The sequence below is a fragment of the Neofelis nebulosa genome, chromosome 16, assembly GCF_028018385.1.
Source record: "Neofelis nebulosa isolate mNeoNeb1 chromosome 16, mNeoNeb1.pri, whole genome shotgun sequence".
Classification (NCBI taxonomy): domain Eukaryota; kingdom Metazoa; phylum Chordata; class Mammalia; order Carnivora; family Felidae; genus Neofelis; species Neofelis nebulosa.
This window is the reverse complement of record NC_080797.1, coordinates 17,042,633-17,069,455: the sequence shown is the minus strand read 5'-3', so window position 1 is coordinate 17,069,455 and position 26,823 is coordinate 17,042,633. Positions and strand designations below refer to the sequence as shown.

The 26,823-nt window shown below is 51.6% G+C and overlaps 1 protein-coding gene across 4 annotated transcripts in view; it reads left to right on the top strand.

Annotated features, from left to right (window-relative positions):
* TNRC6C (trinucleotide repeat containing adaptor 6C) overlaps nucleotides 1-26,823 on the top strand; it is a 146,853-nt gene that overhangs the window by 79,030 nt on the left and 41,000 nt on the right. For all 4 annotated transcript variants that reach the window (XM_058702806.1, XM_058702804.1, XM_058702805.1 and 1 more), the window contains 3 exons: nucleotides 10,200-12,809; nucleotides 24,357-24,572; nucleotides 26,292-26,458. In XM_058702806.1, the coding sequence (XP_058558789.1) occupies nucleotides 10,200-12,809; nucleotides 24,357-24,572; nucleotides 26,292-26,458 (2,993 nt within the window). The remainder of the gene's footprint in view (nucleotides 1-10,199; nucleotides 12,810-24,356; nucleotides 24,573-26,291; nucleotides 26,459-26,823) is intronic.

Below are 26,823 nucleotides of genomic sequence, written 5' to 3'. Positions count from 1 at the left end.
GGCTGATTTCTCCCCGGACTTTGGGCTGGATCTGCCTGCAGGTCTCGCGAGCACCCCAGACTCCCTGCTGAGTCTGCACCGTCATCTCCCTTCCTCCTCCCCCTTCTCAGAACTGCTCTTACTCCAGTGCTCCCGAGCTCAGCGCCCAAACCCCAGATCTGGGCTTCACTCTTGAGTCCTCCTGTCCCGCTCCCCGCGTGTCCAGTCTTTCTGTAGGTCCTGTTAACTCTGCCAGCTAAATGTCACTCCCTGTCCCCATCTCCCACGGCAAGGCCCTCAGGTTAGATTATCGTTACCGTCTTGGCCTCAGCTACGGCCACCAAAGTGGAGGATGGAGAAAAATTAGCATTTGGTTTTATTTTTTAGCATAGAAGGTAAGGAGGAAATCCCAGTGTTCTAGTTCTAATATTTGCTCTACAGCCTGACGCGTGTGTCCTCTACCGACGATCCAGGCCTGGGTCCCATGTCTCACACGTGTGGTGGGTGTGGGCGGGGTGGGGTCTCACCTGCCGGAAGGGGCCGTCTCAGGGCCGCGGTCATTCCTTCTTGCACTCCGGGTTTTGAGCCAGGTCAGCTCGTGTGGGCTCAGTGAGGTTTCCATAGACCTGACGGCCCCAAACAGGGCCGTCTCAGCAGTGCTGCTGCCTCGGGAAACAGGGCTCAGGGCACCACCTTTGGTGCCGAACAGACTCCCGGCCCTCTCCTGGCAGAGTGGCTGGCATTCTGAGACTCACGTGTCTTTGACAAGAGGCTGCGTGTTCCCAACTTGCCGATGTGCAGCAAATGAGAACTCTTGTTTATTTTTGATATAGTTACTAACCTTTGCTCTGTGGGTTAACGTTGGGCTTTCCGTTGGCCATCCTGCGTGGGTCTCACTTCCCACGTGTGCTCATTTATTTGTTTTGTTGGAGCAGCATTCGGAAGTAAACTGCAGGTATCACGGCCCTTCAGTGGCTCCTGTGTACAGAGATGTTCTCTTATACAGACACAGTGTAATGATAAATTTAGGACCTTTAGCTTTGGCATAATCCCATTAGCTAGTATACCTGAATTTAATACATTTAAATTTCACCAGTTGTCCCGATAATGCCCTTTATAGCAGTTGAACTCTGTGTATTTTCTTAAGTTTTATTTTATTTATTTCGTAATCTCTGTGCCCAGTGTGGGGCTCGAACTCACAACCCCAGGATGAAGAATCTCATGATCCACCGACTGAGCCGGCCACGCAGCCCTGTCTGTGTCTGTTGATGCCACTTCCTTGAATGGAAAGTAAAATGAGAGGATTCGCTACTTCAAAATTGTTTCTGATAGTAAAACGATCGCTCGGTGTGATGCTTAGTCCCGGCTTTTTTTTTTTTTTTTTTTTTTTTTTTTTTTAAGGAGAAAGTGAGAGACCGTGCAAGCTGGGAGAGGGGCGGAGGGAGGGAGGGAGAAAGAGACAGAGAAAGAGAAAGAAAAAGAGAATCTCAAGCAGGTTCCATGCTCTTCGTGGAGGTTGGACACTCAGGGCACCTGGGTGCCTCGGTCGGTTACGCGTCCAACTCTTGATTCTGGCGCAGGTCATGGTCTTGCAGTTCATGAGACCGAGGTCCGTCCACATCAGGCTCTGCACTGACCGTGTGGAGTCTGCTTGGGATTCTCCCACCGCCACCTCCCCCCTGAAAATAAATAAACAAGCTTTTTCCAAGAAAGTTAAAAAAAAAAAAAGAGTCGGATGCTCAACCAACTGAGCCACCCAGAGACCCCTTTAGTTTTTTTATGTATTTATTTCTGCATTCGTAATTTTCAGAGAAATACCTAGAACCTGCCCTTGGAAACACAAGAATACCTTCTGTTTACTTTTTAGGTACTTTTTATGTACTTTCGGTCTCCACGTACTGCCACTGAATTAATTTTTGGAGACCTAGTTTATTCTGATGTTGTTGAAGGACCAAGAAGTAAGAAACGGAAGAGCCCCTGAACTAGAAGAAAGGAGGAGGAGGGAGGAGCAGTGTGCCCAGTGATGGCAGGCCAGACGTGAAATGTCAGCAGCTGCAGCTGAAACCGACATGGGGACGGGAGGTGTGCCAGGCCACAAGGTGCCCCAGAGCCCGCAGCTTGTCTGGGACCCAGGGGAACCCGGGGGGAGACCGTACGGGCGGCGGGGCGGTGGGGGAGGGCATACACGGCCCAGCAGTTTGCTTTGTTTTAAGTAGAACGGTGTTGCCCCAGACTTCTTCACTCCGGTACCCATCTTTGAAGGAAACCACGTGTCCGTTGTAGATGTCTACATTTGATCTTAGCCAAAAGGCCGAGAGGCGATCGATCGTTGTAGATTCTAATGTCAGTTACAACTTTTTGTAAATGTAAACTTTTTCACTGCTAATTGTAATCGTGTCAGATGCTCTGCCGAACACGGGAGGAAAAAACTGGGCCGTCCTTGCCTTGTCAGAATCTACAGCCTAGAGGGAGGGACAGACTGTCACACGGATGGGTAACGCACACCAAGATGTACGCTCCATGCGAGAAGGAGCTTGTCTGTCTGGTTCAGCACTGTGTCCCCAGCATGATGCCCGCACGTAGGAGGCGCTCCGAGATAGTTCTCATCTAAATCAGGGCTTGGCAAGCGCGGCCCGCACGCCAAATCTAGCCTGCCACCTGCTTTTGTAAATAAAGTTTTGTTGGGACACGGCCATGCTCCTTCATTTACGTATTATCCACGGTGGCTTTTGCAGCACGGTGACAGAGCGGAGTGGCTGTTTCAGAGGCCATGTGGCCCACAGGGCCTAAAATATTTACTCTTTGGCCCTTCACAGAAAATGTTTGCCAGGCCCTGGTCTAAATGAATGAAAAGGAAAGCAGACCGTCAAGTTTCATGTGTCCGAGGGCCCCAGCGGCGAGGGAAGAACGCTTCTCGGCTGAGATGTCTGCGGAGCTGAGATGGGCGAGAAGAGGAGGCCTGGAGTCCGGGTTGGGGGCAGCTGCTAGCGAGGCCCTGCCCGTGGGGAGCAGAGCGCGGGTGGAGTCTGGTGGACCTGGCTTGAGCACAGAGGAGGGGAAGGGACGGTGTGAGATGGAGTCCCGAGAGACAGCCAAGGCCGGTGGGTGACCCGCAGACTTGGGTCTTTGTGTTAGGAGCCCTTTGAAGTGTTGCAGCGCGCAGTCGCGATGTGCTGGGTGTGCGTCTGGAAAGAACACGTGGTGTGGGGCTCCCTGCAGAGGAGCAGGGTGGCTTCGGGGGGCGGGGGGGGGGCTCCTGGGGCGCTGTGACCCTAACCCAGTCGAGAAGTGGGGAGCTCGGCCAGGGGACGTCCACAGGGAGGTTTTGTTTCTCTCTCTCTCTTTTGTTTAAGTTTTAATTTATTAATTTTACGTAATCTCTGTACCCAACATGGGGCTCAAACTCACCACCCTGAGATCATTTTTAAATGGAAGTTTCTAGAGATACTCACATCTAAACTCACAGGCATGACTTGATCCTGCCTGTCTGCTGTCTCAGATGTCGGGCATGTCCGTAGAAGTGACTTTCCTTCCTGCCAGGACTGCCCTGCTCTGCGTTTCTGGAGCTCTTTGCCTCAGACCCTGGGAAGGAACGAACGTCAGCGGGGGCCTTGTTGTCACGGCGGTCATCTCTTCCCAAGATGGCCGTACTGACAGAGACAGCCGGCCGCCCCCGCGCCTCTGATACCCCGGCTGCACCTCGGTGCCGTTGTCAGCCTTTTTTAGCCTAATGACCGGGGGTACTTCAGACTTTGAGATTTTTTTCATTTTTGTTAATGAAAAGAATTATTTTTCTCACATGGTCATCTCCTTGAATCCAGCGTTAGCCTTTGGTCCTTGGCCCTTTGTTGGTCTTGTAAAGCTCTAAAGACAAAGAACTATCTGTGAAAGTACAGAATTTAAGTATTTATCAGCCCTGGCCTCTTCCTACCTTATAGAGAAGTTTATAAGTTGCTTTTTCTTACAGAGTGTTAGCAAATGTAAAGATCTGCATTTGTTTATTTTTCTCATAAGTGGTAACGGTGCCCCTATATTTTATCATCTCGTAATGTCTCAAATGTTCTGGCTCATTTTTGTATTCATATTTGTTATTTACAGTTTCATATTTTGATTATAAATATTTATAGAAAATTCCAAAACAAAATCATCTGAGTAACAGGATGGCATATGTTGGAATTGTTCTACGGTATTTATTGAAAATGCACTGGGTTTTGTGGTGTTTTCTTGCCAGACCGTGTAGCGTTTTGTCTTTGACTCTGTTTATTTTAAACAGAATAAGTAAGTTCGACTATAAAAATATCCATTAGGATGGCTGTTTTTCCAACAGAAGGTAACAAGTGTTGTCAAGGATGTGGAGCAAATGGAACCCTGTGTCTTGCTGTTAGAAATGCTTAAAATGGTGCAGCCACTATGGGACACAATGTGGCATTGCCTCAAGAAATTAAACATGGATTTACCCTGTGACCCCGCTGTCCCACTTCTGCGTGTGTACCCAAAAGAATTGAAAAGAGGGACTGGAACAGATATTTGTCCACTCGTATTTATAGCGGCATTTTTCACCGTAGCCAAAAGGTAGAAACAACCCAGATGGTCCCTGGACGGATGAGTCGGTAAACACGATGTGACGTATGCACACAGTGGAGTGTGGGTCAGCCTTAAAGAGGAAGGAAATTCTCGGGGCACCTGGGGGGCTCAGTCGGTTAAGCGTCCGACTTCGGCTCACGTCATGATCTCATGGTTCGTGAGTTCGAGCCCTGCGTCAGGCTCTGTGCTGACAGCTCGGAGCCTGGAGCCTGCCTCCCTCTCTCTCTCTCTGCCCCTCCCCTGCTCACACTCTGTCTCTCTCTGTCTCTCTCTGTCTCTCTCTCTCAAAAATAAATGTTAAAGGAAAAAGGAAGGACATTCTGACACCTGCTACAACACAAATGAACCCGGAAAACATTATGCTGACTGAAATCAGCCAGACCAAAAGGACAAAGATTGCACGAATTCCATTTATAGGAAGTTCGTGGGATAGTCAGAGTCCCAGAGTGTGAAAGTCGAGTGGTGGTGACCAGAGCCTGGGGGCTGGGGGGCGGGGCGGAAGGAGGAGCTGGTGTGGAACAGGTATACGCTCCAGTTTGCTGATGCTTGTGCGGCGTGAATGTGCTTCGAGCCACCGCACTGTATACTCGAAAAGGGCGGAGATGGGAAATGTCTATTTCACCACAAAAAATCTTTGCTTAAGATTGAATATGCCACACACGTCGCTTGCAACTTGTGTGTGTGTGTGTGTGTGTGTGTGTGTGTGTGTAGTATTTGTCAGTTCCAGAAATCGTCCAGTTTGGAGTTGAGAACCTTAGGGTTTATGTGGTCTGTCATCGTCTTTGTGGAGTGAAGGGACTTCACATTGTTGGGGTCACTTGCGCCTTTAGCTGGAACTCAGGTTCGCTACTCGACGCGTGTGCTTTGGTCTGTCCAGGAAACCTTTATTGGTCGCCTGCCACGTGGCAGGCATGATGCCTCTAAAACTCAAAAGATACATCCGTGCCCTCGAGGAACTCACCTCCGGAATTAGACGTAACTCAGTGACCAGACTGGTGTTTTCATCACACTGAATCTCTTGGCGTGCGTAAAGTTGGAACGGTCTTCGAACAGTAGAGGTTTGACCTTTTAATTGCATTCCTACTGTCTGATGGCAGTGGCCGCTCGTCTTGGGGACCTTCTGGGATTCCAGCTATGTCGCTTTTGTTATCGCAATTAAGCATTTAAGTTTTTGTTTTGTTTTGCTTTTATTTAGAAGGAGAGGGGACGTGCGCACACGCGCAGGGGAGGGGAAGAGGGAGAGTCTTAAGCAGCCTCCGCCATCAGCATGGATGGAGCAAGACGCACGGCTCGATCCCGCAACCCCGGGACCATGCGTGACCTGAGCTGAAGCCGACGTTCGGACACTGAACCGACTGAGCCACCCAGGCACCCCTAAGCATTTAATTTTTTTTTTTTAAACATTGTGCAGTAGGGGCGCCTGGGTGGCGCAGTCGGTTAAGCGTCCGACTTCAGCCAGGTCACGATCTTGCGGTCTGTGAGTTGGAGCCCCGCGTCGGGCTCTGGGCTGATGGCTCGGAGCCTGGAGCCTGTTTCCGATTCTGTGTCTCCCTCTCTCTCTGCCCCTCCCCCGTTCATGCTCTGTCTCTCTCTGTCCCAAAAATAAATAAAAAATTAAAAAAAAAAAAAAAAGTTGAAAATAAACATTGTGCAGTAGAAGAAAGTGTACAGAAAATGATACAACTGTCTACAATACAGAGTTAACATAATCTTTTGCCACGTTTGCTTCAGATCTCTATTTTAGAAATGTTACGGACGTTGCTCGATCCCATTCTCGTCTCTGCCGAAGGGAATCAGTCCTCATGTTTTTGTGTAACATGACCAAAGTGTAAAATGGTGTCTCGTGGTGTTCAAGTGCGTTTCTTAATGGTTGATGAGATTGGTTATTATTTCATGTTTTAGCAGCTATCGCGGGCATCCTCTAAATTGCAACTTCCTTTTGCCATTTTTGTTGGGTTGTTGTCTTTTTCTTATTGAGTTTAGGAGTTCTTTATTCTGATAATCATCGTTTATCTGTTCTGTCTTCTTCCTGTCTGTGGCTCGTTTTTTAGCTTCCTTTGTATGATATCTTCTGTCATACAAGTGTTTTTAATATTAACATAGTCAAATTTATCAAGTCTTTAAGAAGATGAATGCCCCAGGTCATAGCGACAGCTTTCTGTATTTACTTATTGAGCTTAAAAAAAGTTTTACCGGGGCTCCTGGGTGGCTCAGTCGGATAAGCCTCTGACTCTTGATTTCGGCCCGGGTGACGATCTCATGGTTTGTGAGATCAAGACCTGTATGAGGCTCTATGCTGACAGCGCGAAGCGTGCTTGGGATTCCTTCTCTCCTCTCTCTGCTCCTTCCCCACTCGTGCACGTGTGGGTGCTCTCCCCCTCTCTCCCTCTCTCTCTTTCTGTCTCTCTCTCTCAAAATAAATAAACATCTTTTAAAAAGTTTTACTTTTCGTAATTAGGTCTTCAATCCATCTAGAACTTACTTTAGTATATGGAAGAAGGCAGGGATCTACTTTTATGTTTTCCGTATGGCTAGCCACTTGTCCCAACAGCATTTATTAGCTAGGCCTTCCTTTTTCCACTGGCCTGTGATGCTGTCCTTCGTACCATCAAGGATGCAAACACCTTTTTCAAACCTGATGTATAACTGTGTGTGAGTCCCCATCAGATTGGGAGGTGAGCAGTAATCAGAAAGCATTTTGCCCAAACCCTCTGGACCATTAAGAGAGAACGGACTCTTACACTGTGACCTGTTACGGGATAGAAATGATAATACGATGTATTCAGAAGGTACTCCAGGTCTCGGAAGGGACGCACTGGAAGCCAGGTTGTTTCTGTCTTGGCTTCTAGGTGTGGGTTGCAGTGAGGGCTAGCCCGGTCAGGAGGGGACTGGTCTGCCTCCTGGTATATCCTGTCCCTGAAGGAAGCAGGACTGATGGGGAGCGAACGGTGGGAGATTTGTTGATAATGAGCGATAATCCCCGTTTTTTAACTTGGTCTTATTTTCTGTGTTAAATGACAAGAGGCTCATTCATTTCTTTAAATTAGTTATTACAAAAGCTAGTTTTTGTAGCACACACAAAACCAGTCGGGAAAATTGTCACAAACCAGGGTTGCAGAGGGGCGCCTGGGTGGCTCAGTCGGTTGTATCCGACTCTTGATATCGACTCTGGTCATGATCTCACAGTTTGTGAGATCAAGCCCCGCGTTGGGCTCTGTGCTGACAGCTTGGAGCCTGCCTGGGATTCTCTCTCTGCCTCTCTCTCTCTGCCCCTCCCACACTCACTCACTCACTCTCAAAATAAATAAGTAAACATTTTTTAAAAATAGCTTAAATTAGGGGCGCCTGGGTGGCGCAGTCGGTTAAGCGTCCGACTTCAGCCAGGTCACGATCTCGCGGTCCGTGAGTTCGAGCCCCGCGTCGGGCTCTGGGCTGATGGCTCGGAGCCTGGAGCCTGTTTCCGATTCTGTGTCTCCCTCTCTCTCTGCCCCTCCCCCGTTCATGCTCTGTCTCTCTCTGTCCCAAAAAAATAAATAAATAAATAAAAAATGTTGAAAAATAGCTTAAATTCATCACCTCCCAGTTAAATCAGACACCAAAACCTTTTTTTTTTTTTTTTTTTTTTTTTTTTAAGGTTGAAGTTGTCTCTAGGATGTTCTTTGTGGCTGTAGTGATCATTCTTTGCACTCTCTCCTTTTCTTTTAGCTTCATTAAATTTTAAGGGGGAAGCCCAGTTTTACTGCCTAGGAGTAAGTTTTTTCTTACTAAAAATTTGAAGAAAACATAATGATGAAAAGATTGTAAAAGAGAGGAAATATTTATTGCAATTATCTGTCATACTATTTGAGGAAACTGTCAAAGATTTCTGAGTTGTGTGAGTTGTATGTATAAGTTAAATTAATTTTTTATATTAATTTTATTTACTTTTGAGTGATACATACATACATACATCAATTTTTTTTAATGCTAATTTATTTTTGAGAGAGAGCGAGCACAAGTGGGGCAGGGACAGAGAGAGCGAGAGGGAGACACAGAATCTAAAGCAGGCTCCAAGCTCTGAGCTGTCAGATGTTTAACCGACTGAGCTAGCCAGGTGCCCCGAGTGATACATACTTGTAATGCAGTCTGCTGGAAAATTCGTTGGAGTAGAAGTTGGATTGCAATGTTAGAAATACTCGAATAACTAGGAAATAATGCAGATACCAAATGGTGGATTCTTTAAAAGCATTTCACCTTGGGGCACCTGGGTGGCTCAGTCGGCTAAGCGTCTGACTTCGGCTCAGGTCATGGTCTCATGATTCGTGAGTTCCAGCCCCGCATCGGGCTCTGGGCTGACAGCTCAGGGCCTGGAGCCTGCTTTGGATTCTGTGTCTCCCTCTCTCTCTGCCCTTACTCTACGCGCATGCTCGTTCTCTCTCTCTCTCAAAAATAAACATTAAAAAAAACTTTTTAAATAAATAAAAGTAATTTTGAAAAAAAAATGCATTTCACCTTTAAATGCTTCTTTATTTTTTTTTTAATGTTTTTATTTATTTTTGAGACAGAGAGAGACAGAGCATGAGCAGGGGAGGGACAGAGAGAGAGAGGGAGACACAGAATCCTTATCAGGCTCCAGGCTCTGAGCTGTCAACACAGAGCCCGACGCGGGGCTTGAACTCACGGAGTTCATGAGATCATGAGATCATCAGGTCATGATCTCAAGTGTGAGATCATGACCTGAGCTGAAGTGGGACGCTCAACCGACTGAGCCACCCAGGCGCCCCATTAAATTCTTCTTTAAAAGCATTTCACCAAGAGTGAAATACAAATGCAATATAGGAAGACACTGTATAAAGTGATTCTGGGGGCCTCCAATGAGAAGACTGCAAGTTAAGGAAATGGAAAGCAAGGGTGGAAGGAATCCTTGGAGATCCTTCGAGACTTCTTATTTGTTGTTATTAACACAGAGGAAACAATGATAAGCCATAATTGCTGGCCATACTAGATAAATAGTGTAAATGTCATTACACATATAAATTAATAGTATAACTAACCCTCGGTACCCCTGATAACAAGATAGCATTTTCTGATGCCTCTTCTCTCTCTCCCTCTGTCCCCCACCCCCAAAATACTGGTTCTGTTCCGCAGTTTCGCACCGTATTTACACTCGTTTTCTACTAAATGAGCGGTGTAGCCTCTGTGCTCTATGCTAGCTCCGGCTGGAGGTCTTGAAGAGAACTACGGGCTGGACTCAAGGCCGCGTGTGGACACGTCGTCCCCGGCATTTCCAAAGTCTGAGTAGGTTTAGGTGTGCCACGGCCACCGAAATTTCCAGCGTGCTGCGTTCAGCTATGCAGCTTCCTTTACTGCGGACGCCTTCCGAGACGCCCGCGTGCTCACGCGTCCTGTGAGGCTCCTCCAGAGGGATGACGCTGTGCTGTCGTGGTCAGAACGGATATAATTGTAGAAACGTCAGCCCTTTTTCAAATGGGAACTTAGGAAGACGCCGAATAACTGTTTCCTTTGAGTCGTTTTTTGGCATGTGCCGCTCAGAATTGAAGCTGGAGATGAGGGGCCTCTCCCAAAGACTAGTTAACGGGGGCTCCGCTGACCCACGCGAGCAAGATCTAATTCCGCGTGTGTTTCATCTTTTGCAGATCTCAGTCACGGCGGATCGGCAGATCACTATGACAGTTCCCACCGGGGACAGCAGCCCACGCACAGAAGCGAAGCCAGCTGCAGCTGGGACCAAGTGATCACAGACAGGACCGACAAGGAGGCGTGGCCTTCCATCACAGGAACAGAGACCGAGTCTGCCTCAGAATGCACTACGGACACTGACTCTGCCTCCAACTGTGGCTCGGAGAACAGTAGCATGGCTACGGGGAGTGCCCAGGGCGCCTTCACCGGACACACCAAGAAGACGAACGGCAATAATGGCACCAACGGGGTGCCCGTCCAGAGCCCTTCTAACCAGGGTGCCCTGGGAGCAGGGGGCGCCAACGGGAACGGGAACGCGGCCCGAGTATGGGGCGTAGCCGCGGGCCCCGGCTCGGGCCCAGCTCACTGCTCCCTCGGCGGCGGGGATGGGAAAATGGACAGCATGATCGGAGACGGGAGAAGCCAGAGTTGCTGGGGTGCTTCCAACTCCAATGCCGGCATTAATCTCAACCTGAACCCTAATGCCAACCCAGCTGCCTGGCCCGTACTCGGACACGAAGGAACTGTGGCGACAGGCAACCCTTCCAGTATTTGCAGTCCGGTCAGTGCCATAGGTCAAAACGCGGGCAACCAGAACGGGAACCCGCCGGGCACTTTAGGTGCTTGGGGAAGCCTGCTGCCGCCGGAGAGCACAGAACCACAAACGTCCGCTTCTCAGAATGTGTCTTTCAGCGTACAACCTCAGAACCTTAACACTGATGGACCAAATAACACTAACCCCGTGAACTCTTCGCCAAACCCTGTCAATGCAATGCAGACGAACGGACTGCCAAACTGGGGCATGGCCGTCGGCATGGGGGCCATCGTCCCACCCCACCTGCAAGGCCTTCCTGGTGCTAACGGATCCTCGGTGTCTCAAGTCGGAGGGAGCGGCGGCGAAGGACTCGGCGGTTCCGTGTGGGGCCTGTCCCCGGGTAACCCTGCCGCGGGAAGCAGCAGTTCTGGCTTCGGTCAGGGGAATGGAGACACTGTGAACTCGGCGTTGAGTGCTAAGCAGAACGGATCCAGCAGTGCGGCACAGAAGGAAGGAAGTGGCGGTAACGCCTGGGACTCGGGCCCTCCTGCCGGCCCCGGGCTCCTCGCCTGGGGACGGGGCGGCGGCAACAGCAGCGGCGTCGGTCACATCCATTCGGGGGCTTGGGGCCACCCCACCCGAAGCGCCTCTAACGGTGTGAATGGGGAGTGGGGGAAGCCCCCAAACCAGCATTCCAGCGGTGACGGCAACGGGAAAGGATCGACGGGGTGGGACGGTCCGAGCGTCAGCGGCCAGAATCCTGCCGTGCAGCCCGGCAGCGAACACGTGAACTCTTGGGCCAAAGCTGCGTCTTCTGGAACCACGGCAAGCGAAGGAAGTAGCGACAGTTCCGGCAGTCACCACGAAGGGGGCTCCGGGAGGGAAGGAGCAGAAGGCCGGAGGCGAGATAAAGGGATCCTAGACCAAGGGCATATCCAATTGCCAAGGAACGATCTGGACCCAAGAGTCCTGTCTAATACTGGTTGGGGACAGACTCCCGTAAAGCAAAACACTGCCTGGGAATTTGAAGAGTCCCCTAGGTCTGAGAGGAAAAATGACAACGGGACAGAGGCCTGGGGCTGTGCGGCTCCTCAGCCTTCACACTCAGGGGCGAAGAGTGATGGGTCCATCGTGAGCAGTACAAATACCTCTGCAGTATCCGGGTGGGTCAGCTCACCGCCTGCTGCTGCGCCGGCGAGCACAGGGTGGGGGGACGGCAGCAACAAAGCGCCAAATGGCCCGGGGGTCTGGGGGGACTCGATAAGCTCTACTGCTGTTAATAATGCTGCTGCTGCTGCTGTCGCCAAGAGCGGCCACGCTTGGAGTGGGACCGGAAACCAGGAGGACAAGTCGCCCACCTGGGGGGAGCCCCAGAAGCCCAAATCTCAAACCTGGGGAGACGGACAAAAATCCAATCCGGCCTGGAGCGCTGGAGGGGGAGACTGGGCGGACTCGTCTTCCGTCCTCGGACACTTGGGGGACGGGAAAAAAAATGGCTCTGGATGGGATGCCGACAGTAATCGGTCAGGGTCTGGTTGGAACGACGCTACCAGGTCTGGGACCAGTGGCTGGGGTAATGGCACAAACGCAAAGGTGAATCCAGGGACAAACTGGGGAGAGTCTTTAAAACCTGGCCCCCAACAGAACTGGGCGGGCAAACCCCAAGACAGCAATGTAAGTAACCGGGGAGGAGCCGCTTCCGTTAAGCAGACGGGAACCGGGTGGATCGGGGCTCCGGTCCCTGTCAAACAGAAGGACAACAGTGAGGCCACGGGCTGGGAGGAGCCTTCTCCGCCATCCATCCGACGCAAAATGGAAATCGATGATGGTACCTCAGCTTGGGGTGACCCGAGCAACTACAATAATAAAACTGTAAACATGTGGGATAGAAACAACCCGGGCATGCAGAGCAGTACCACGGCCGCCGCCACCACCACCACCACCACCACGAGCAGCAGCACGGACGTGGTCGAGACGCCGCCGTCACACCAGGCCGGCGCCCAGCTGAGTCGATCGCCGCTGCTCGGTCCAGGTATGGCGGGCCCTTTAGGTGACTCTCGAACTTACGCGAGATCGCTTGTTCCTAGCACGGGTGTGTACGTATCCCCGTGGCGTTTTTAGGTAGCAGAGGACGTTGATTTAAGTGCCCTTCGCCTTGTAGCATCGTACTTAAATACTATCCCCGGAGAATAAATAAAGTGGGATTCTCTGATAGCTTTCTACCCGAGAGAGACAGAGAGGTTCGGCACTTCCAGTGTTAAGGAGAGTAAAGAAGAAATACCCCCCGTTCGGGAAAAGACCGGGGACCGTTGTGTTAGCTGGTGTTTCCTTGCGACAGTCTTCGTTTCCTTACGGGATGAGCCAGTGGTCCTCCAGCCCGGCCTTGGTTAGAAGTGCTTTGGGGGCCGGGGCACCGGTCACCAGCGTCTCTGGCGACGTGGGTCTGCGGGAAGCCCGTTCGCGGGTAGCTTTAGAGCTCCGCGGGCGTTCCTGATGCGTGGTTGGGCTGAGATGAAATCGTGCGTGTAGCGGGAGTGGCGTTATACAATACAAGGCACGTTGTGATTCCAGTCGGAAGAAAAATCCTAAAATTAGACTAAACCTTGGGTTTTGAGTTCCTGCTTTGCACAAGGCACTCTGCTGGACGCTGGCGGCAGGAAGGAGGCCCAGACCAGAATCTTCCCCCCAGGGAGCGGGGATTGTGACAGGATGAACACACAGTACTCACCGCATGGGATCCAGATAAGATCCAGCCGGGCTTTGTGACGGGAGCGGGCAGCGGCCCCGCTTTCTAGCTGGGACGTCGGTGCATGGCACACACAGCCTTACTGCCCCGGGCGTGGAGCCTGCCTAAGCAGTGGCCCCTAACCGGGCCCCCGAATCACAGAGTCCCCAGGTACAGAAGAACCAGAAGGAGAGTACAGTCCAAGTCAGGCCCCCCCCCCCTCCCCCCCGTCCTGCACGCTCCCCACACAGCTAGAAGCCTCTGCGTCAGGGCCCCCCCACGGTACCGGGGAGGCCCCCTCCCGCCCAGTGCCCTTCTCGCCTGCTGCTCTGGCTGTCATGTCTCCTCAGGCAGTGCCGTCACCAGCCTCCCTCTGGCTTCTGTAATTGCTCGTGTAGTGCTGTCCTTGGGGACTGCCCAAAGCACGGCAGGCCCTCTTGTCCCGTATCGCAGAATTTCGAGCGGCAGTGTGGCACATAGTCCTGTTCCGTCTACCCGTTCTCCGGGACGTCTTCCTGGCTCCTTAGAGCTCCTCCTCACGGTCATGGTTTTTTTTGTTTGTTTGTTTTGTTTTTTTAATTTTTTTTTTAACGTTTATTTATTTTTGAGACAGAGAGAGACAGAGCATGAACGGGGGAGGGTCAGAGAGAGGGAGACACAGAATCCGAAACAGGCTCCAGGCTCTGAGCCGTCGGCACAGAGCCCGACGCGGGGCTCGAACTCACGGGCCGCGAGATCGTGACCTGAGCCGAAGTCGGACGCTTTACCGACTGAGCCACCCAGGCGCCCCCACGGTCATGGTCTTAACTCCTTTTTGTTTGTCCTCCGGATAAGCTGTTAGCTGGCGAGGAGGGTCTTTGTGCCCAGAACTGATGTCGTGGGTTTACGCGTGTGGCTCTAACGAGCGAGCGCAGAATCAGGTGAGGCTGTAACCTCCTTCCCTCCTCAGAATCCTACTCCTTGTGATGCGCTCTAAGTTTCCTTTAGCCTTTTGGAGCCGCGTCACACTGTTTTTCTTAAATTCAGCTTAAAGTCTGAAGTACCTCTTTTCGTTACGACTGCTACGAAGCCCTTCCTTGCTCAGGACTGTTCCTTGTGCACTTGGCCCCTTGGTCCCAAGCGTAGAACTTTGCACCCAGTAAACGTTGGATTCCAGTCCCCTAGCCTGTTGAGATCTTATCGTTTCCTGATTCTGTAATCAGCGTATCGGTGATTCCTTCCAGTTTTCTACTGGAATCCCTAAATTTTCGTAAACGTGCCATAAAGACAACACTAAAGATAGAGTCCTTTCTTCACGGTCACTCAGTCGGTCACCTTATATGTGGAACAGAATTTGCATCCACAGTCCAACGCAAGGGAGTCTGGAAGGTGACGTGTTTTAACTGTGAGCCTCCTAGAAGGCAGGAGAATGGATGCTGAGTGGCTGTTGACCCTGTCCCGCGCAGAGACGTGGGTTCAAAAAAGATCGCTCTGACCACCCAACATCGTTGAAACAGATACGAAGGGAGAATCGTTGGGCACCCCCACCGCCTGGTACCACGCTCTCACACCCATCTACACGAATGCTTCTAGAACTGGCGCCTTTATCCTTTTATTTGACCTACACTCACTGGAAATACATCGTTGAACACTCTTGCGTGCCAGGCATGTAACGGTGTGGAAGACAGGAGCTCCGCCCTCTTTGAACCTCCACGCGCCTGGACTACTTGAGCATGGTGCCCGATGGTCAGGGCCAGCAAAGTATGGCACGTAGGATGGCCTCCAACCAGGGTTTGGACCACGAGGGGTCGGGGCTGAGCAGACGTCGGGCAGCAGCGCAGAGGAGTGTTTCAGATGGAGGGGCGAGCGCTCGAGAAGGTCCACGCCGGAGAAGAGGCGGCGTGTGGGAGGAGCAGAAAGAAGTTCACGGGGATCTGCGGTTGGGGCAAGGGGTGGGGTGGCAGGCCTTGCAGACAAGAGCTGGAGAGGGGCCGAGGCAAGATGGGGCCGGGCCTTCCAGGCCCCTGAAGGAGCCAGGTTGTACCCAGGGGTTTCTGAGAGGCCGGTGAGAAGCTTCACAGATTGAATGATCAGACCTCTTTGTAGAATCGTCCCAACTAGAAAAATCGGTGGCAAGCAAAGCGGGAGAGGAAGAGCCAAGCTCAGCCAGGGTCTTGATGGTGATGGTGGCCTGGGTTGGGACGGTGGCTGGAAAGCACCACGGAGACAGAGGTGGCAACCGGGCTTGGAAACCAGGTGTGGGAACAAAGAGGAAAGGTGAGCACGGGGGGTTCGGAGCTCTGGCAAGCGGGCCGGTAGGCATGTCCCTCGCTGACTCACCCGGGAGCACGGCGGGAGACATCTGTCCCATGGAGATGTGGCAGAGGCTGGTTGTGGAAGCCGGTCCCAGCCACAGCTTGGGCGGCAGGCACGGCGGGGGGGGGAGAGCGGCAGGAGTCGAGGGCAGGGTCGAGGGCAGGGTCGGGAGCCGAGGTTTTGTTTAAGACGGTAGAACTCAGCTTGTTGTTTGAAGACTGACAGAAAGGAGCCAGTAGAGAGGGAGAGTAAATGCAAAGGGAGGGGCTCCCTGCATCCAGCCGGGAGGAGGCCCGAGTGTCTGTGGCCAGAGGGTGACAGACGCCTTCCGGGATTCTTTTTCTCTGAGGGTGTCAAGGACCCCGGCCTCAAGTGCAGACGGGGCGGACAGGAGCAGAGGCGAGGGTCGCATTCGCCCACGTAGGAGACGGAGCAGAGGGCTCAGCAGGCGTCCCCAGAGGGCTGCTGGACAGCGTTTGGGACCCAGAGGTCGGTTTCACAGTAGATGGACGTTCATTTACCCAGCGTGTGTTCGTTAGGACCCACTGTGCGCCGGCTCGCGCTCTGCTTTGGGGGACAGCAGGGAACAGGAACAGGCAGAACCCCTGCCCTGGTGGCGGTGTGATCCGGGAAGGAGGGCCGAGGCTCGCGGGTTAGCCAGCGACTGTGCAGGGTGTCGGCGGTGCGGAGGAAGAAGCCGGGCAAGGGCGAGGGGGGCAGAGATCGTCCCCTCGGGCAGGGCTGCCGAGCACGTGACTAGCTGTTGGGTCTTCGCTGTAAGCATCCGGCAGCTAGAGCGGAAGGAGGGCTGTCTCCCCTTGCGCGGTCAGTTCAGTTCACTGCCCTCCAGACCCCTCCCTGCGCCGGTCCACCCGCCGGACGTGGCCTCCGCAGCCTCCTGAGATTCCTTGGCGATCCACTCTGCTCTGGGCCGCCGTATGGGGAATCCTCTCTGGAGCTCAAGGCTCTTGTAGCCTCTGCACACACGCCTCCGTTCCCCGAACCAAAGGTCAGAAACCCGGTGGGCCGCGGACTGCAACACGTCCACAGAGGTGCCTTCATCGGCCCACGGTTTTCGTATGAATCAGCAGTTATAACGAAAACGTTTTATATAAAATTCCAGATCTCTGGCCTCTTGAAATCCCGGAAGCTCTGACACGTTGGATTTGGACGGCAGCAGTCAGCTAGAGCGGCTGCCTGGAAGCCCGTGAGCCTCGTCGCTTGCCACCCCCCCCCACCCCGCCTCTTGTGCCCCCCCGCTGAGAGGTCACGGGCGCTTTGCACGGGGGGCCTGTGTGCATGAACCGGCTGGTTCCCTGGGGCGCTGGGGTTCGGGACTCCTGTTTTTTACCAGGTTATAACTAACATTTCTAAGCACTTTGAAATGTTATGTAAAGAACTTGAAGGAATGAGGAGAAGTGGGAAGCAAGAGAATTGAAGCCAGAAACGGAAGGATACGGACGTAGAGACGTGGTGCGGTCCGGGGGCAGAGGTGATGAGCTACGTCACGGGGACTGTGGTGTGATTAGCACCCCGGTGGATGTTTGTGCTCTGAGAAGAATTGATGGTTAAAAATAGCTGTCATGGGGCGCCCGGCTGGCTCAGTCCGTAGACCATGTGACTCTTGGTCCCAGGGTTGTGAGCTCGAGCCCCACGTGTGGCGTTGCGTGACACAACTGTCCTGTCCCGTCCGCCCAAGACTTCTTCTGGGAATCCTCACCCCAGTGCCACTCCTCCCAGGTCACGGTTTGAGTGTCTGTGTTTGCGCCCCCTCCCTCTGCTCAGGGTCTTCTGGAAAAAGCTCCCGCCGCAGCGTGTCCCTGGGCCGGGGGTTCCTGACGTGCGGTGCACCTGCGCACCCCCTCTCCTGGAACCTCGCGGCCCTGGGCCTCAACGTACGGGTGGAAAGTGGCCGACAGGGCGCGCGCGTGCGCGGCGAGGTCCCGGTGTGCGGTGTCCACCTCGCCCGCCGCCGTTCTGCGAGCCTGCGTCCGAAACGGCCCCACAGACGTCGGAACCGTGTTGCATTAGTGATTTTTTTCCTCTCTGGTATGTTCCCCTTAGGATCTACTCTTCCCGGGTGTTGTGGTAGACGGAGAGTGAGACCTCCACCCCCGATAAAGACGCTCTCGCCCAAATCGTTCTCTTCTACGTGACAAATATTTACCGGTGATTTTCCTTTAACGAATTGCACCTAATGTCGCCGAGTGGAAGGGAAGGGACATGCGCTCCATGCAACCATAGCAGTGGGGTTTTCCGCGTCCCTGGTGTCCCCTGCAGGTGTCAGGCCTGACGCGCGTGAGCGATCGCGGGGCCAGAGCAAGAGCGTGGGGGCAGTGCGGGCTGTGTTTGGCCGCCTGACGGAGACGGACAGAAAGTGAGACCGGTGTCTTCCGGGCAGAAACTCCCGAGCTCAGCGGATGGTGATGTGGGCCGGGGTCCTGCCCCACGTCTCCCCTCACGGCGGTGTCCCTCTCCATCCGGGCCACTGAGCTGTCACACGGAGGTATGATTCCTGCCCCACGTCACCCCAGGGATTCAAGTCCCAGGCCTGAAGCAGGCACTCTGTGCAGTGAGAGCAGAGCTCGTCGCCCTCAGGGGTTACAGGAGGTAGAAGCCTGTCACTTTCCCAGCCTGGCGCACCGAGCTGTTCTTTGAGGCTGTAGAAGGAGCAGTCCCCCCGTCACACCAGCTGCCTCCTAGCGATGACAGCTCGCTCCTTCCCTTTGGCCCTCTGCATTCGTCCACGCAGAGGTCGGCCCCGTGGCCCTCCTGGCGGGGACTGTGACATCACTCATGGCAGCAGCGGTCATAGCCCCCATCAGGCTGTGAGTCCCCTTGTGGCTCGAAGCCTCGCCCCGACTGGTTTCCGTAAACCTTCCGGGCTTCTGCGCTCCCAGCAACTAACTGAGGCACCCGACCACCTGACGAAATTTCTGCTCTTCATAAAGCTGGTCTTTTGCACGTTTTCGGCGGCTTGCCGTTGGCCTTGCTGGTTTCACACAGACTTGCACCTGTGTCGGAGCTTGGGTTCTAAGTTGTTGATCATGATCACTTGAGAGTATTGACCTCTTCCACAAGATATGTTTCCTCAATTACATTTGTGTGTGTCTGGTTTTACAGAAGGAAATGCTATACTTAGGACACTCACGTTTGTCCCATTCGTGTTATGCGGATGTTAATTTGTTTTCTGATGAGCCTGAGGAAAATGGAAGGTAATTTAGGAAATGCAACATAGCTTCATAAACTGGATTGTTTGGCTCTACTTCAAACCATTCAGGAGATGGAACGTGGTAATACTCTGGACGAGTGTCCCTCTGCCTGTCTTGATCAGGGATGATAAGGGGCAGTCGGGTCGTGTAAGACGGCACGACACAGAACCTGCTCCTTAACATGCCGTGACTTCACGAGAACGTGAGCCAGGTGTGCAGGACCTGCTCGCTTGTGCCCTAATGCGGCAAAGAGCTACCGAGTCTTTGGAGAGCCCGTCTGTTACTTTGACAATCACTGGAGGTGTGGCCCAGAGTGGGGAAGCGCAAGCATAGCGTTTACTTCTGTTCCTGAGGGAAGGACGCGGATCCTAAAAATACTCCGCGGCCTGATTAATACACTTAGAAGTAAATGTTCTGGACACTTAAAACTCAATTTGCAGACACAGGAGAACGTTGAATATCAGTTAATTAAACTTTCGACGTAAAGTAAACCCTCACTGCAGACTCTGAATCTAACAATGAGATTGGGGGAGAATGTCAGGGTGAACTCTCTCAGGTTTCGCCCAAACCTTTAGATCGACGCTTTGAAAGGAACCGGGGGGTCAGGGAGTAGAGAGATCGCTAGTCATAGAATTAGTTTAGCGTCAGATAGGAAGGCCATTGTAGACTGGATCCGAGCTAAACCAGCAGCATAGCGTCGTCGTAAAACCTTGCTTGGGGCTGTGTTTTCCAGCAATGAATGGAAGTGAAATATTAATGCCATAGGCGGATCGGTAAACTGGGACCGCACTGCTCATGTTGATCGAATTGCAGGATTTTTTTTATCCGTTTTACTACCTGTTCTCCCCAGCTCCTCGGGCATGTCTATCCGCTGCCTTGGCCGGGCATTCCAGCAGGGAACCCCCCCCCCCCGCCCCGCCCCGCCCCAGGGTAATCACTGTGGCTGCCCCCAGCTCCGCCAGAGGCCCACTGCACTTTGCACTTGGGTACTTAATCCCCTGACGCTACTTAGGTTTTTTTTATCACTTAGTTTTCCAGCACAAAATCATAACCAAAGGCAGAGACTGTGCAAGCTAATCGTGGAAGAGGCTTATCACCCGTCCGATAAACTAAAACTTGGAACAAACTGGATTCAGGACCCCGCTGCCTAGGTTGACGAGACGCGTGTGTTGTTGCCCCCAGTCTCTTAAAGAGCAGAAGCTGGAGAACGCTGTCCTTCCTGCAGCTCCCCCGCCCCTTCGTCATCCTTTGGTATAAGAATGAGACCAAAACACGGAGTCACCTGCAGAGAGAATCAGCAGGTGCTGCCAGGAGCGCAGCTGTTCTCACGCCGCGACTTCAGAGAGAGATCGCCAGGACCGCCCGGCCAGAGTGATTCTGTTTTAAGCACCACACGGTAGTTACTAAGACGAGTCATCTGAGCAGTCTGCTTTTTGTGGATATGGGCTTGGGGGCGGAGGGGGCAGGGAGGGGGGTGTTTGGTGGGGGCGTCTTCACTTTCCTGTGTTTTGGGGGGCGTGGTAAGCGGGGCCGGAGCAGAAGGAGAAACAGGGCATCAGAAGCGTCCTGCCGGAGAGGTGGGAGGGACAGTTCTCAGTGCACACCCTGGGGATACGCACACAGGTTTTTGCTGGAGGTACCTTCGGTTCAAAAGGAATGAATAAGACCATTAAAAGTACAATTTGGCTCCCCCTTGTATCAATGAAAAAGAGCGCGTTTAAAATCTCTATTAGCACACTCAAATAAAAACTAAAGAAACGTCCCCTTTCTAACATCTAGCTCTTCTGAGCAGCTCGAGGCCAGGTGGCCAGTGAAAAAGGACCTTATCTGTAACCCTCACATAGAGTCCCTTGAGTCTGGAAGAGAAGTTTTAAATGAATGCTCTTGAAACGAGGCATCCAGAAAAGTAGGAGACTTTACCATCTCTGACTGAGCGAAAACTCCTGTATAGAGAGCTTCACTATGTAAATATCTGTCTGGATTTCAAATATGAAAAATTAATTGTTGCCATAGCTACCAGTTATTCGTTGTCCCTCCATAAGCCAGTGGCCAAGCAAGCATTGTAATAAATTTATAGTAAGCGTGATGGCCACTGGTGTGAACAAAATCCCGTCTCGTTAATATTCAAGTCGGTACCTAGAAATGCCGAGCACATGGCTGGCACTCAGGTGCTCAGTCGATGCAATTTCAGTCTTTTATCTTTCCTTCATTTAATTATAATTGGCCATTTTTTTTAATTAAAAAAATGTATTATTAGAGTGCACGAGCCGGGGAGAGGGGCAGAGGGAGAGGGGGTGGGGGAGAAGGAGAACCTTAAGCAGGCTCCATTCCATGCTTGGCAAGGAGCCCGACACGGGGCTCGATCCCACGACCCTGGGAGCATGACCTGAGTGGAACGCGAGTCGGGCGCTCAACTGACCGAGCCACCCCAGGCGCCCCTAGTAGGCCATTTTCTAACCGATCCTTTCTTCCCAATAAGGACTGCCTGTCATACTTAGAAAACTATAGAGGTAGCACCTGTGGAACAAGCTAGAGTTGGTTTCTTATTTCACAAAAGAAAGAATGCACTCTGTGGATTTCGCTGTCTGGAGCACGTAAGATGAGGGTCGCTGGTCAGACGGAGCGTCTGTTCTGTTTCCCGGCCGTATGACTGCTTTGTGTTCGTTTTCTACCAGTCTGCTGTGTGTGTGCCACACGGGCACTTTGTTTTCTCCGTTCTGATGAAGACCGTGCACGTAAAGTTGAATGAAAACTACGGACTCCAGTGGCATTTCATTGTTACTGTTCTTTCAGTCCCAATACTGTAGGTGTTCAGTTGAAGAAGGGGGATAATTCGTGACCCCCACGGCACAGAAATCTTCTGTCAAAAGCAGTAGCGTTTGAAGGGCCATTTTGAAAAGTCTAGTATCAGTGTTTCGAATGTAAAGTAGAAATTTATTCTGCCTCATTAAGCCCATCTGTGTAAAAGAACCTCTATGAAATCATTAACAGAAAGCGTACCAGAATTCACTGCAGCAGCAGGCACTGAACAGTGGAGATTATTTTAGTGGCACGTGCTTAGAATTCTTTTCTGTCTACTGAACGTGTTTGCTTTGCACCACAGCTTGCCAGCGTGCCTTAAGGTCGCAGCCCCTCTTTTTTCCAGGGCCTCTCGAGCGTCCGTGGTGCACCCGTTATGATGTACGTGTTCGTTCGGCACCGTGAGCCAGTTGTATCCTTGCCAGGGATCAACTCGAGATGGAAATATTGCTGGGGAGACGGTCTTTGAGAACTAGTCCGCTGTCTTCCTAGTGTTGGCATCGCTGAAATAAAGTCCTTTCTTGTTTGGCCACTGAAAAAAAAAAAAAAAAAAAAAGGAAATCTTGTTCTCTTGATTCGAGGGTAAATAGCCATTCTTCCATTTGTAGGGTTTTGAAACGTGCCGCTTATAGACCGTTAGCCTTGTGTAGAGAAATGCTCTGTAGACCTTGGCACCGCTTTAACAGGAATTGAAAATTCTTGGTAAAAATCGATTAACTATAATTAACATAGTCTTAATATTTATTCTTCATTTTGACTTCCTTAAGTAATTTGTCATAGTGCCTTTCAAAGAGATGGAAGTATAAGGGTGACAAATTTTAAATGAGTTTGTTATTTAATTACCCACAATAAATCAGTGTTTTTACAGCTGATTGCCCTTTAGCAACACCGAAATTATTTTATCTTCCTAAAACATCCATAATTTTTGTCAGCTATGTTAATTTTCCCGATTTAATTTTGTCCCTTCAATTTATAAAACTACTTTCCCCAATATACATGATTGTTTTCTGTGTAATTATAGGGAATAGTGTGGTTAGCAGTTGCTGACAATAACTGATTAGGGCTAACTTCCCTGTTATTGGCAATAATTTACATAATATATTGCTCAGCATGGAGCTTGTAATTTAAAATGATTCATAGGTTGCACGGCCTTTTGTCATTAATCAATATTACAGCATCTTATGAGAATAAAGAGCATCAAGGGAGCTCATTCCATACTGTCTTTAGTCAGAAAATAAATACATTTCAGAATTGACAATATCCACTTGCCACCAAATAACCTAAAGTTTACAGTTAACTATTTGTATTGCATGCCTCGTATTCTTTAGTTAGTATTTAAAATGTCCGCATTTCCAGCGCTGAGAAACCGTGTCCATACGAAACTTCCAGCTGATGTGAGCTGCCAGGACTGGCGATCGGGAGCGTCAAGGAAGCTTTTTACAGGCAGAGGCAGAATGAAGTACGGGTTGAGTTGGAAAAACGCAGTTTACGTGTGTGACGTGAAATGTTTCTCCTGGGGTACCTGAGCGGCTCAGTCAGTTAAGCGCCCAACTCTTGATCTCGGCTCAGGTCACGATCTCAGTTCGCGGGATCGAGCCCCGCGTCTGGCTCTGCGCTGACAGCAAAGGAGCCTGCTTGAAATTCTCTCTCTGCCCCTCTCTCTCTCTGCTCCCCTCCCCGACTTGCGCGCACGCAGACACATACACGCGCGCACGCAGACACATACACGCACACACACGCGCGCGCGCTCTCTCTCTCTCTCTCTCTCTCTCTCAAAATAAATGAATGAACTTTAAAAAATAAAATAAAATGAGATGTTTACCTTACTGAAGCGTGAAGAGAGTGGGGAGATCCTTCTGGCCCCGTGACGCCTTCTGTACCTGTAGAGAGCAGTGCCGCGACCCTCAGGACTCAGTAGGGACCCGCGTCTCCTCCGTGGCACGCCCGCAGGGTGCCAGCCTGATGCTCACAGCACTGGGCACACGGGGGAGGGAAGACCTCCCAGCGCGCCCGGGTGCTGCCGGGCGCTGTGCGGATTTTCCCCTGTTACTTTCTCTGCACGTTTCACCTGCCGTCGTCTCATTTCTCGGCCCCCATCTGTGTCTTTGAGGGTGGGTCTTAAAGACCAGCAAGAGTGAAGTACATATTTGCAACTTGTAAGTTTGTTTTCGAAGAGAAAAACGTGACGTGTGACGTAAAATTTCTTCTCGGCTACTGGAAGTGAAGAAGCTACTTCTTAAACATCAGTTTCTTAACAATTCTTTTGAACCCTGTTATGCTGCAGATGCCGAGGTCAGCGGTCTTTAATGTTTAAGGGACTCTCGATTCTAAGCACGTGGGGGCGGGAGTGGAAACACTGTGATTTTAAACAGCGAAGCAAATCTGATTAGATGAGATACTGCCTCCTCTCCACTCTCCCCTGGCAGCCGTCCTAAAGATAGATCATCTCGAAGTGATTTTGAACTTGAAACTACCTTTTCTACTTCTTCTCTGTTTCACTTTTATCACATGAATTATCTCGTTCTCTCTCGGGCGGTGCCCTTTGCAGTCTCATCGGGCTGGGGAGAGATGCCTAACGTCCATTCGAAGGCTGAGAGCTCTTGGGGAGAGCCGTCCTCCCCCTCTGCCCTGGTTGACAACGGCACCGCAGCGTGGGGCAAGCCGCCCAGCAGTGGCAGCGGATGGGGGGACCAGCCCGCGGAGCCGCCCGTGACCTTCGGGAGAGCCGGCGCCCCCACTGCCGCCCCGGCCCTGTGCAAACCAGGTGAGTCCGACCTGCACTTTAGAAATGGGTCAGGATGTTTTAGTTAGAGGGATACTTTTCATTGGATTTTAAGAATTAATGTTTTAGGACACCTTCCTCATTTTGTTTATACTTTAAAACTAATATCTATTTGCCACGTCTGGTACACGGACACAGAGGAGCTCTTAACAGAAGCCCGTGCGCTCCCTTTTTAGAAAAATTAACGACCAGAATCCACACCATGGCGCATGGCTGCGGGATGCCGTCAGTGGCGTCTACACGGCAGCGGGACCCCCCGTGCCTGCCGTCTTCAACAGTGCTAGCTCACTAGCTCACTGAGCGACGAGGACGAGGTGAAGCACGCCGTCTCTCCTTTCTGAGAGTGGGTTTAAGACAGACGTGACTTCACAGCACTCAGACCCTTCTGCCTTCTTCTCTCTTGGGAGCGCCGTTCTGCGTTGGGGCTCCAGGCTTACGCGTTCTCTTTTTTTTTCTTTGGAAGATAAGAAAAATTAGGCCGCGCTTTCCTCACGTCATCTGAAAGTGTAATAAGCGTACGTGCACCACGCACGTTCTCACACACGTCCAGATCACGTTTACCGGGTGCAATTCTGTGACGCGTGGGGATTTTGCGGCACGATGCGTGTGACGTTAGCGTGGACCTAAGCGTGTGAGTCAGGTCCGGTATTAAGATCCGTCGTCCAGATGGCTACGAGAGCTTCATATGTTCTTTGGCCATCGTTAAACCTGTTAGATCTTAAAATGCAACTTTATTTTTGTATTTTTACCACCATATTTTACATGAGTTTTGTGTGTGTTACTTAGCTAGCGCTGGATAGTGTGCTCCCCATATCCACCGTTCTGCTGGATTATTCCATTCCTATGACCTGTTGATGCGAACCTAAAAGACAGGGAGGTCCTTAGATTCACCTGCCGTCCCGAGGCAGTATGTTTGTTCTTACGGTTTGTCCTCGGAGGCGCCATCGTATACGTGTCGACCTTGAAAAAGCGTCCTATCCTCATAGTCTTACAGACTCCCGCTAACTGCATCATCACTTAATCTCTGGCCTTCTTCTCCCAGGAAGTGAAAATTTGGGCTAACTTTTGTACCAGAAATCACTCTGTATCTTAAAAAAAGTAGAAGAAATAACATCCTGAAATCCAAACTCAGTAGTCAGCTCAAGGCTCCATCCACCTACGGCCTCAACTGGCTCCACCCTGTTACTCTGGGAGCGTGTCCGAAACATAGGCCGTCAGGCCCAACCGCAGACCTGTGCGCTTCTCGTGATCCCCAGGTGACTCGGGTCTGGTCACGTGAGAGGGGCACTGGCCCACCTTCCGCTGCGGGTTCAAAAACCGCGTGGCGGACAGTGGTATTTCCGGGACTCTGCATATTACCAGCTACCTGCCATGCAGACAGTGCCACCCTCCCCCGTGGCCCCCAGGATCTGTTGTTAGGAAGCCCGTGCTTCAAAATGACCTGTAGCCGGTTAGGGGAGTGGGTAACAGCACAGACTACAGATAGCTGGAGTTTGGAGAAAACAATACGTACACATCTGCATGTGTATTTCTGTAACTCCCGCAAGACATTCAATTCTTCGCTCTTGGGAGATGAAGAGGTAAAGAGGCAGCTCCCAGGGCACCCCCCTCGTCCCACCTCCCCCTAAAGGGCGCTATAATGCAGCACCGCCTCCCTGAGGAAGGGTGAGTTTGTGAAGTTCACGTGTGCTCTCCTTCTAGCTTCGAAATCTATGCAAGAAGGCTGGGGCAGTGGTGGGGACGACATGAACCTCGGTGCCAGTCAGTGGGAAGACGAAGAAGGGGGCATGTGGAACAGTGCTGCTTCCCAAGAAAGCGCGTCCTCCTGCGCCTCCTGGGGGAACGCCCCCAAAAAAGGACTCCCAAAGGTGCGTGCAGCCCTAAAGAAAAGAAACGCTAAAGTGACCGGCACTTAAAACTACATTCAGGGTAGAGGGGGCATCCAGTTAGCGGCGGCGGGTAGGTCGGGAGTTCCCTGGGGCCCTCTGGGGATCCGGACGCTGCCTAGCCCTGCTGTCACAGCAGAGTAAAGGCAGAGACGGACGTGAGAATCCAGCTGCTTCTAAGAAGCCAGACGGTAGGGACGTGCAGGCGCTTACGACAGTGCCACTCTTCACACTAAAGGGTTGCGTTTTTCAGAAAAGACGATTTTCCACTAAAACAGTCTTATGGACGTTAACTGATGATGGGTTTGTTGTTGTAATTTTTAAACAGATTAATAAGTGGTTTTTTT